A 12,337-nucleotide genomic window follows, 5' to 3' on the forward strand; every position below is an offset into this window, starting at 1 on the left:
ACTGCCAGCCACAGTAGCTGTGAAGCTCATCAAGTCATAATAGTGTCATTTTTAGCAAAAACTTAAATTAACTTTTCTTGATTATTTTTTTAATGAGTTAATCCATCTGTCAATTTTCTGCTGCTTATCTTGGTCCATGTGTCATTACTTGATAAATTATTAAGATTTATTGTTATAAACAGCTGGGAATTACTGACAAAAATGTGATATAATTCTTAATAAATTCATGTACTTAACAAATAATTGTAGGCCTTATTGTCCTTGCTGTTTTTTGACCTGTATTAGGAAAAAAAGGTTTTAACATGCAATTTTATGCAATTTTAAAAAGTCTAGAATTTAATTTAGTAAACACTGCAGAAACTCTTATCTTCTGCACTACAGCTGATGAAACGGTTAATACATGTGACCCGCAAACAGTAAGAGCTATTAACCCGAGTGTAACCCCGGCCTCTGCTTTACAAGACACACACACTTACACACACCGTGCCACGTTGCCAGGTCCGACGAATGGCAGCAATTAGGAGTGTTTTTAATCCACTCCACAGTTTTATGAGCCAGTTTATAGACATGCTGCGATTCTTAATGTCTAGGTGTGAGTGAGTGTGCCTCATGATCCTGTGGTGTTTTCTGTATAAGCTTCATACTGCAGCTCCTTAAATCTGCTTTAAAAGTAGAAGCAGAGTGTCTTTAGTAAGAACATATTTGTCTGGTTTCTGGTTCTACTGTTGCACAAACTCTGAAGATAAACATGTCAAGATGGTAAAGAAAGCGTGTGATGCGTCTGATAACATGCCAGCACTTTGCTGCACTGCAAACCACCATCACCTCCCCATTTCACAAGAAATCCACACACATACTCCCCTTTTTATCTGTATTTCTGTTCTTTGTTGCTCTGTTGCTTCTTGGTAAAGAAAGGATTTGCCTTAAAGAAAATATTATGACATAAAATAAACAGATTCCTGTGGGGAGATTTGATTGTTTCAACAGCAAATATTACTGGAATACAGCAAAAGAAAGCTAGAATATAAGCAGGAGAAGGGAAGATACGAATACGTGTGAATGCGTTTGCTGGAGCTCCATACTGTAAAAGTTTCAGTTTGACATGTTGGTGAACTTGTTACCTCAGATAAAAGCGGCTCTGTGTCAACAATCTTGAATGGCTGCGTGTAAAATGTGTGTTTTTAAGTTCCTGGGTGTTCAGTCAGAGCTGCTGGATGTTACTAGTGTTTCTGTATCAACCAGTTATGTCTTGAGATGGTCACTATGTCCAATTAGGTGCTTTAAATTCCCATCTGGCTGCAGAGACAGACTTTTGAGATCAAGTATATCCGTGTGGTCCTAAACATTATGGAGCATGTTGTAAACATTGTCAAATAAAGCAAGAGATGACCAATGATTCTTACATTAACATTTTTCCTTTGGAGCCCTGTGAACGTCCCATATGCATTAGGGCTGCAACTAACTAACAATTACTTTTTTATTCTTGATTACTCTGTTGATCTTTTTTCTTTAAATTTATAGATTAGTTGTGAAAAATGTTGATCGGTGTTTCCCAAGATGACGTTGACGAATTGATTTACAGTTAAACAAGTTGATTTTTTTCCTGGGTTAATAAATTATGGTATTGAATCGGTGCATAGCCTGGCGTACTCGCTGATACCCGATCCTGAATTTTGTGCAGTATCGGACGCATTTCCAATACTGATATCGGTATTGGAACAACTCTAGCGATTTAATTTAATAGTTTACAACTAATAAAGTAATCTTTGCAGCTCTAATATGCAGAAATGATTGTCTTCCATAATGACTTCTACATGATGCTAATTTCTGTTCCCACTGCTCCACATCTGTTTGGGATTTGGGCGTTTTTGGGTTGATATATTGTAGTCTCTATACTCATTCACTTTGTCCAGAGACTCACACTGGCCTCAGACCTTTTTTTTGTCTTATATGTTTTCTTAAGATGTGTGTCATTTCTTTTTGTTGGCTCATTGGTTAATCTGTGTGTCTCTTTGTCTCTCTCTCTCTGTAGGGTGCCGGTCAGGAGAAGCTGGGCATCTACATCAAGTCTGTTGTCAAAGGAGGAGCTGCTGATGTGGTTAGTGTACACACAGAAACTGGAACCATCACAGAAAAGTATGAGGAAAAACACACAGTGACTCATTCTGTGGTATGCGTGTGTTTGTTTATACAGGACGGTCGTCTGGCTGCAGGTGACCAGTTGTTGAGCGTGGATGGACGCAGTCTGGTAGGCCTATCACAAGAGAGGTAAAGATTGGGTCCATTTAGTACTGATATTTTTCAGTTTGTTTTTTTAAATGTTATCTTTGGAAGCATCAATTTGTTGGAAGAAAAAAATGAACGGATTCAGTTCTGATAAATCATGTAATGCGATGCCACCTAATTGTCTTCTTGTGCTGATTTTCATTTGCACAATTAGAAATGGGGAAAATTCCAGATGACACGTGTGAATTATAATTAAACCTTCATGACATCTTTATAAAAACAACAACAGGGAGGAGAAGTGGGTGCACATGGTGTTTTCCTCTTTAAATGCTGCTCAACCACCTACCGCACAGTATTGACGCATTTATGGTCACGCTGATGACGAAACTCAATTTCTATTTTGAGAATTGAAAACATTTGGAAAGTAATATGTTATGTCGAAGTGACGTCAGATAGTAATCACATTTAGGGGGAAACCTCAGGGTTGACACATCTTGAGGTTCTTGCATTGCATCCCATTTTGTCCTCTGGAGAACACAAGCAGAAAAAGGGTGTGTATGTTTTGGAAACATCAGCGAAGCGCTCGACGGTGGCTAACGCCCCGCTCAGATTAATCCAGTTATTCCTCTCTCCCCTCAGCATGTACAGGCTTGGTGTTCAGTTCTGGTGCTTACTCTGTGTCAAACTGGATTTACAAATCATTTGTTAAATTGCTTTAGCGTGCAGGTTGCAGGTGGGAGGGATTTATTGTATCAGGCCATTTCATAATCTGATGATCATGATATCATCCCGTGGTCTTCTCCTCTCCTGCAGGTGACTCCCAACAGGTTAAGATTAAGTATGATTTGCAGCCTTTCTCGTCTGGTTTATGTTAAATCCTGCAATATTTCCAAATGTGGGTTTGTTTAGAGCCGGTTCTGCACAGCAGTTGTTGATGATACATTCCCTGAGTTCCATCAAACACACACATGGTTCATTACCTTGTGTGATGTGCCCTTCAACTATTTATAGGATTTGGTTAAAGCCCTGTGCACATGTGGCTGCTACAGAAAATAACATGGGTACTCTGGGTACAATCCTGCTGTGTCACACACACACACACACACACACACACACACACACACACACACACACACACACACACACACACACACACAAATTAGAGTGAAGTAAGTCTCTGGCAATGACAGATATAATCCCCCCCTCCTGTGGTTCATATTAGGTCTTACAGTTCATTTTTCTGCCTGTTGGGAAGCCAGTAGACAAAGTGTGTTTTCCCATAACGACTAAAAGATGTAAGTTTGTAAGTAGTGCACTCATACTACTAGGGCTGCACAATTAATCCTACTTTTTAGGGCTGTCAGGCGATTAACATTTTTAATTGCGATTAATCACATGATTGTCCATAACTAATCACGATTAACCGCAAATTAATCACACATTTATCTATCTGAAAATACATGTTAGTTGCAGCCCTAATCTGTCACATCAGTATCAAAGCATCTTAATACTTATGTTTGGAAAATTACAGACCTTTTAAGTGGTGGATACAGTGTCATATATTCAATAGTTATAAACATCTTCTGCAGTGAGGAACCCAGCAGATAAAGTAAATGTAATATATATGATTCTGAAATGGACCATTCTGCATAATGAAGACTTTTACTTTTGGTATTTTAAGTATATTTTGATGCTAATAGTTTTCTACTTTTACTTAAAGGAGCAGTGAAAATCTTCAAGATTATAACATTAAGTAAAAGATCTGAGTAGGGAGAACGGGGTTGGTTGTCGCATTCATTAGATTAGATTAGAAAATGTTGGTACTGAAATTTTCAGCATTGGGGTCAGAGGTCACCTACAGGGTCATTTCAGGAGTAAGACACTTGACACCGAGGTGAGAGGACTTAAAGTGTTCTTCATGTCAAAATGTAAATATTCAGCTCTTCTGTATTTCTCTCCGAGGCTTTTACACAACGGGTCCAGTTATCACCATTAAGAAGTATGAAGGGAGAGCTATAGTTTAAATTAGCTAGGCTTGTCACAATCTGGTTCGGGGTTGGTTTTCACATGTAACTGGAGGTGTGTTTGGTTGTTGCATTTAAATTTATGTTTTTCCCCTTTTAAAATAAACATAGGGACAACCAACCTTAATGTGTGACAGTTGTCACAAGTGCACAAGACGTACTTGATAGTCCACATCTTTTGAACAGAATACGCTTCAGGAGAGTAAGGTCACTCCTTTCCTACCTGAGACTTTAAGCTTCCTTTACACTTTAAATGAATTAAAGGGGAATCTATCAAGGATACCGTTTTTGAGGCATTCAAATTAAAGTAAGAACCCCATTCTCCTCTACTTCTTCCACCACTGCATGTGATACGTCAGCACAGTATTATCAAAGAGTACGGAGCACAGTGTACCAAGGACATAATCTTCTGATCACTTAAAAGGCCGAGCTTAAAAAAGCTCATTGCAGCTAAACGGGAGATTTAAATATTGATGTGTATTATATCAATTTAATGCCTACTCCACAGAGAACAGTTTAAGTATGTCACATCCCTTGAAGTTGTGAGTTTCATGTTCATGCTCTCTCTCTTTCCTCTCTCTCTCCTCTCTCTCTGCGTTCAGGGCAGCAGAGCTGATGACGAGAACAGGCTCAGTTGTAACTCTGGAGGTTGCCAAGCAGGGAGCCATTTACCACGGACTGGCTACCCTCCTCAACCAGCCCAGCCCCATGATGCCAAGAGGTGAGCACATTTATGCATGCAAAATGTTTAGAGGGAGTTGTAAAAAAGTTGGGGCTTATTTACAGTTTCTTTTACACTTCAAACTCACTACTGGCATCATGTTTCATATTTTTAAAGGTTCCATCGAGTCTAAAAAAACATTAGATAGGCTTAACCAACTAAATTATTGCAATTAAATCAGATTTTTTTATTATTAATTTGTCTGTTTTTCCTCATGATATTGAAGAACTTTATCTTTTATGTGATTGTTATGTCATTTGCAGAGCTTAAACAGTTTAATTTATCGAATATTCGATTGATAGAAAATTAATCTGCAACAATTTTGATGCGTCTTTTTGCGTCATTTTTCAAGCGAGAATGTCGATCATTCTTTGTTTCCAGCTTCTCCAGTGTGAGGATTTGCTGATTTTCTCTTTTTTTATATAATTTATCAATGGAATATTTTCGATTGTAGACTATTAGTTAGTTAATTTAAATACTTCAACTTGTGCTCTAAGTAATTGTGATGTGCATTTTCTCTATTTTTGGACGTTTAATAACTCAAACAATTAACCAATTAATCCAAAAATAGTAAGTAATTAGTCAATAATGAATCTACAGGTCCACTTTTGATACAGAACAGTGGAAGTACAATATGTATTTCTGCTGTTTTTCACATCCTTGAACAATCAATAACATTATTAAAGTCTTAAATTAAGAGCCATTTAAAAAGATCACACACAGTCGTAAGTTTGGCTGCAGATTTGTGCTGTTTAATAGTTGTAATGAATGGACTATTGTCTCTCCACCGTTAGTTAATGGCAGTGATTTGGTGTTGTGGATGAAAGAGGAGAAGCAGACTGGTCCAGACAGTGTGTCCTTGTTGTCTTCTCTGGAGCGCTATAAAAAAAAAAGCTTGCAGACTGAAGGATATAATGAGTGTTTGTGGCCACAGCCAGATATGTGTGTTTGTGTGTGTCTGAGACAAGCTGCATGTGTGTCCACACACACATACACACACATGGCGTAGAGTTTACTGGGTTGTCTGGCTGTGTGCTGGTCTTTGTCTGCTGGAATGTGACCCGAGATTCATTAAGGAAGTCTTCTGGCCAGCGGTCCAGGATGACGCTAAACGGGTGTTTCTCCTCCTGAAATTCCCTCGACCACAGTGTGTTTTCCATTGCAGACAGTGAAAGTTAACCACCAGGCTGTGAAGGACGCCGGTCATTCTTTAGTAAAGCTAATGATAGGAAACTGGACAAGTCAAAGTGTAGATTCTCACAGACTCAGGAAGCAAATCTAGATACATAGAAGGGAAATGAATTAAAGGGATAGTTTGGGTGCTTTTTAATTGGGGTTGTATGAGGTACTAATCCATAGTCGGTGTATTACCTACAGTAGAAGACGGTCGGCACGCCCCCAGTTTGAAGAAACAGACAGGAGTGCCAGCACGGGAGCAAAGCGATGTACTGCTGTTTAAGTAAACACTATATTTAGAACATTTTGACGGTTTACCTTGCGGCTGTTTCCGACGGGGAACTGAAGCCTTTATACAAATACGAATATCCAGCTAAATGTTTTACCTACATTATGTGAGCAAATAGGAATCAAACTAGAGTCCCCATCTTAACGTCACTTAATCACTTCTTAATCTCCCAAACGGCAAAATGATTTGATGTCAACAGTGGTCACATTTCCAAAATAACCCTAGCAAATATTTCTGGATAAGTAAGTGATAGAAAAGCTCAACTACTGAAACAACAAATTCAGAAGTTTAAACTGCTAGCTAATAACTCAAATTGTGTCTTAGAGATTTAATACTCAGTGACATGTACAAAATTAAGTAAATGACATACTAAACTGACTAATACAAATTCTATTGAGGGACTATGGCGTGGAGAAGTGTTAGGTTGGATGAGAAGGAAAGTTTCCCTCATCAACATGATTCACAAACTGGGTTGTTTACACTTGCATCATTGCCCTGAGAAATATGTTCCCTTCATCTCTTCAGCATCAGACCGAGGCCGTGACAAGAACGGGAAGCTGCGACCAAAGAGCGAAGGCTTTGAGTTGTACAACAACTCGGTGCAGAACGGCTCTCCGGAGAGCCCGCAGGCCGGCTGGGATTCTTACCCCGAACCAAAGAAGATGAGTGGTGAAGAACGACTTCTGAAGAACCGAGCCGACCACCGCTCCAGCCCCAACGTAGCCAGTAAGCCCTCCTACTTGACAGGATTTTATCTTTTTTTTTTTGTACACTTGAACTACATGAAGTTGTCTAGTTTATCTTCTGCTTGAATCTTTATTCAAGACTTTTTCACCACATACAGCGCATCATGAAGTGGCTTTAAATCCAGCTTTTAGTATTGTACCCAGTTAATTTTACCACTTTAATTCTGTATTTTCCCTTCTCCGCCTGAATGTCAAAATGTCAAGTGAATATTTGAGAAAAATAATAATATTTCAGATTTTTGTTTTTTTAACTGCCGTATGGCTAAAATACACATTTAAATGCATTTGACCTCTTTCATAATAAACCAAAAGTTTATTTATTCATCATGAAGATGGCGTTGTGACATGAGTTTAATAACATGTTACATGTCATCATGTGTCCGTAACATTTCCACCTAATTTAGGCAGTAAATTAAGCAGAAACTCTTTATGAAAATGACTAGTAAAAAAAAAATATGGAAAGTATATGTGGTTAAAAATAAAAAGTCAGTGGATTTAAACTTGGCATGGGCAGCAATGGAAATATACTGATGTTATTCTTTGAGTACTCCACCCTGATATGGAAACACATGGTATAACACTGTCTGCAAAAGTCTTAAAAAACAACCTCAGAAACCACTTTCAGACACCATTTTTGTAGTTTGGGATTTCTCAACAACTCCTTTGCATCCCTACTTCATAGCTTAACTGCATTGCATTGTTGGTGAATGCTTCTAACTGTAATAAAATGAAAAATCTCTCCTGCACCGTCATCAGATCAGGGCCAGAGTCCTGCAGGAAAAGTGGTTTACCCCGGAGGACCTGGCACTAAGATCACCTCCGTCTCCACCGGCAACCTGTGTGCAGACGTAAGTAACTGTGGGATTGAAGCCTGTGGCGTCTTTATGTGGAATGTGTCACCAGACTAGATGAGGACGCTCAGTATCTAGAACAGAGATGAGAAATCATATGTTGCCTGTTGAGTATCGAGAAGGTGTCCCAAATATTTTCTTTCCACACAGTAATTTTTTTCTTTTGTTTCATCAGGATGAGCCCTCCCCTCCCCGTCCAGAGGCCTACCCCATCCCCACCCAGACCTACCCCAGGGAGTACTTCACCATCCCGGCCTCGAAGAGCCAGGACCGGGTTGTCGGTCCTGGGCAGGGGCCCCCCCCAGCACTGGCAGGGCATGGAGGACAGAGAACGCCTCCCTGTGGTCGATAACATCCACAGCAACAGCATGCAGGTACCAGACACCAGCTTTATTATCAGAGAATAACTAAAATAGGATCATAAATGTTTTAGTTAATCATTCAGTAACTTCTCTGGGAGCATCAGGACATTTTATACATGTCCTATCTGAAAGTAACAGGCATATACCCTTTTCTCATTTCCCCTTTCATTGTCTGTTCACCTTCTCTCATCTCTTACTGGGATGTTTTCAATCTCTTCCCAGCGGATTAACCACTCCCAGGAGGAGTTGTACCCTCCACCAGGAAGTCTGAGGCCAGACGAACGCATGCAGCAGCACTACCAGCAGGACTACCAGCTCCGGGAGCTGGACTACCAACACAGAGATATGGACTACCAGCGAGGTCCACCGGGTAAGAAGAGAAAAAAACAGACCTCAGAGAAGAGGACTGTAGCACCTGATAGTGTATCAACTGCCAGATTATGTAACAGCTTTTCAGCATCCAGATGTTCCTCTAAAATGCAATCAAATTATATATTACTGTTTATGTAATACTCAATATTTCATCAAAATGACAAAGCAACGAATGGTGACATTTGCCCCTTAATCTGTAAAATGAGAAATCCCGTCTGTCACTTCATTTTGTCAGTTCATTTTGTTATGATGTTTGTGGTCAGTTGACCTTCATTAGTTCAGATTGACAGCTCATTAAATCTTTTACCTCTCTAGTGGGTTAAGTTGCTCTAAATATAATGCTACATGGAAACCTTGAGTGCTGAGGTCAGACTGGTGAAGAAAACTGAGAAAAAAAACACCAATCCTCATATCTGATGGGAATATTACCTTCAAACCGTTGTCTCCCTTCATCATGGACCCTAGCATCATTTATTACCACAGCACTACGTACATTACTCCATGATTTGGTCACATACTGTAGCATTTTTTGCCTGTTTTCCAGCAGCAGGTTACATCTTCAAAGTTATTTTTGTGATCCCACGAAAGACCTCTTTCTGCACAGGAGGGTAAAATGTTTACCTGCAGCAAAACGTTTGAATCCAAAGTTTCCACAGACAGGTTTCAGACATTTGTGGGATCACAAAAATACGTTTAATGATTCAACTCACTGCTGTATAACAGGTAAACTAGGTTCTATAGGTTCCCCTAAAGTTTGCGCAGGGAATACTACATGACCAAATCACAGATTTACAATAAAAGTGCTGAGGTCACAAATGGAGCAACGCATTCTGACGAACAAAGAAGAATTCCAGATGATCACTGACTGTGTTTCTATGTCTGTGGGTGTAGGAGGTCCTGACCACTGGGCCCCTCAGCCCCAGGTGTCCTCCTCATTGGAGTCATCCACGTCCAGCCAGGAGCATCTCAACTTCTCAGCCTCCTCCTCCTCCTCCAACAAGACCCCGAACCAGAAGACCGGGCCGGGCCGATGGAAGACACCCAACGCCCCCCATGCTGCGCCGCCGCATTCGGCCCAGACGCCATCCCGCTCCGACCTGCCCCCTCCTCCGCCCCCACCACCGGCTCCTTACCCTGACGCCTACGACGCCTATGAACCCCAACCTGAGCTACCACTCCCGCCACCTCCTGCTGCCGTCAATCCCGTAACAGCCCAGCAGGCTGCGGACCGCAAGAAACGAGAGGAACAACAACGTTGGTATGAGAAGGAGAAAGCTCGGCTGGAGGAAGAGAGGTATGGTTCCTTTAGTTTGTTTTTTATTCATGTTTTATTAGATTTATCGAAATGTTTAATGTTAAACATTTAATTTAACTGTAGGCTGTTTACAAAAAAACATTAAAAAAAAGCAACAGGTGCAACAAATATATGAATTTAGAACCAGAAAAACAGCAGATTATAATAGGCAGTATATAAAGGAATAGGAAAGGTTGTCCGCACACAAAAATTTACGATGTTGATCATATTAATTGCTAACAATAATGATGATGCTTTCCCAGGGAGAGGAAGAGGAGAGAGCAGGAGAGGAAGCTGGGTCAGATCCGGGCCAACCCCGTCATGCCCGTCCAACCTCACAACAACGGAGGATCCATGCCTCCTCCTCACCACCAGCCCCCTCTGCCCTCTGTGACCCCTCCCCAGCCCTACCTCCCCCCACAGCCTCAGCCCCAGCTGCCCCCATCCAGACCGGAGAAGCTGGCCACCCTGCCGCGGTCAGCGGTTCCTCCCCCCGCCAGTGCCTCCAACCCTGGTAACACATTCAAATCAAAACTTCTTACATTTAAAGAGCGGGTCCATCTGCGTTCTGTTTCGGTTCAGCTACAGAATGATATAAAAACCTCAGAAAATAATGGACCCGCCCTTTAATGTCTTATCTCAAAAATAGTGACTTCCAGACTGTTTTATATGCAAATTAACACCATATTTGAATAATAAATAAAATGTGACGCAGGCATGGACACAGTGATCAGGGAGCTGTTACCGCAGCAGCAGCCACGGACCATCGAGAGGCGAGACCTGCAATACATCACCATCAGTAAGGAGGAGCTAACGTCCAGCGACAGTCTGTCTCCAGATCCCTGGAAACGAGACGCCCGTGAAAAGGCTGAGAAACAGCAGCAGCTTCACATCGTCGACCTGCTGGACAAGGAGATCCAGGAGCTCCAGGTAGGCACGAATTAAGCTTCATTCAGAGGGAGGACTTAGTGATTGATTTACAAATAGCTGGTGCAACCAAATCCAGTTCTGATCGTACTTTGTTTTTTCAGTCGAAACCGGAGCGAACGGCGGAGGAGAGCGACCGCTTGAGGAAGCTGATGCTGGAGTGGCAATTCCAGAAACGACTGCAGGAGTCCAAGCATAGCGACGAGGACGAGGAGGAGGAGGATGACGAGGACGTGGACACCATGATGATCATGCAGAGGCTGGAGGCAGAGAAGAGAGCCAGGGTGAGACGGGAGTGGTGGTGGTGGCGGGATGGGAAAGGATAGAGAGACTGGAAGATCGGCGAGGACAGGAAATCGTATCATGTACAAAGGCTTAAAATATTCTGACTTCATGTAACAAATCAGCTCACAGTTTAGAAACAAATCTGTAGTTCAGCACACGAGGAAGGGCGAGCCACAGGAAATCAGGCTGATGGGGGGGAGAAAACAGAGCCAGCTTTCAAATACTAGAAGAGGAAATGGATTCCTCTCTGGCTCTCCCACTATGAATGTCCTGCAATGTGCATCTGCAACATGCTTCTGTCATCGCTTTGCCATGCTGAGCTGCTTAAATCTGATTGGCTGAAGGGGTGGACGGGGAGGTTCGGGCAGGCAGGTGAGGAAGTTGTTAATGCTGCATTCACATCATGTGGATATAAGTGTGACTTTTAGTAACACAGGTAGTGTGTTCGAACATGTCGTGATTTACATTTCCTGTAGGTTTCGGTTCCTACACTCAGGAGGTCATGATTTATAGCAAACAGCTGCGTCCTGCTGTGAAAAGACACAACTTGTGTCACAACTAGTTCAAAGTGGACTTTACGTTACCTGTATCTTGCATCTTTCCCATATAATGCAAATGCAGCATATATGCCGTGTTGCACAGAAGAATGAACCATGATCATACTGTTACTGGCCCCATTTCAACAAGGTTCACCCTAAATGGATTTTTGATGACTTGATTATTCGATTAAATAATAGGATAATGCCGAGGTAGAAAGGTGGAAGAGCTGAAGCCATAAAGCATCTAAACATGCTGATGATACTGTAGTTATCATGGTTATCATGACAGCAGCCTTTATGCTCACTAATCTAGCACTAAAATGTCCATCAGATATACAAAAATGTTTTAGGCAGATTCCTGGTGCTTCCTCAAATTGGTTGACATACTTTATTAATTCTTGTGCAGTGACTGCTGTGATGAATGTGGGAAGGTGCTGGTGGATGCAGCTTTCTGTTTGAGGGTGTTGAATCTGTGAGGGTGTGACTGAGTGTGTGATTGTGTGTTGTGGTTGGTTTGGTATGTAT

At 41.4% G+C, this 12,337-nt stretch overlaps 1 protein-coding gene across 1 annotated transcript in view; it reads left to right on the forward strand.

The window, feature by feature from the left end:
- afdna (afadin, adherens junction formation factor a) overlaps positions 1–12,337 on the forward strand; it is a 102,258-nt gene that overhangs the window by 74,492 nt on the left and 15,429 nt on the right. Inside the window, 12 exon segments of the mRNA XM_037751373.1 lie at positions 2,033–2,098; positions 2,195–2,268; positions 4,853–4,971; positions 6,962–7,162; positions 7,939–8,030; positions 8,209–8,310; positions 8,312–8,407; positions 8,618–8,765; positions 9,659–10,061; positions 10,325–10,575; positions 10,777–10,991; positions 11,093–11,272. Of these exon segments, the coding sequence (XP_037607301.1) occupies positions 2,033–2,098; positions 2,195–2,268; positions 4,853–4,971; positions 6,962–7,162; positions 7,939–8,030; positions 8,209–8,310; positions 8,312–8,407; positions 8,618–8,765; positions 9,659–10,061; positions 10,325–10,575; positions 10,777–10,991; positions 11,093–11,272 (1,947 nt within the window).

Source organism: Sebastes umbrosus, chromosome 18, assembly GCF_015220745.1.
Source record: "Sebastes umbrosus isolate fSebUmb1 chromosome 18, fSebUmb1.pri, whole genome shotgun sequence".
Classification (NCBI taxonomy): Eukaryota; Metazoa; Chordata; class Actinopteri; order Perciformes; family Sebastidae; genus Sebastes; species Sebastes umbrosus.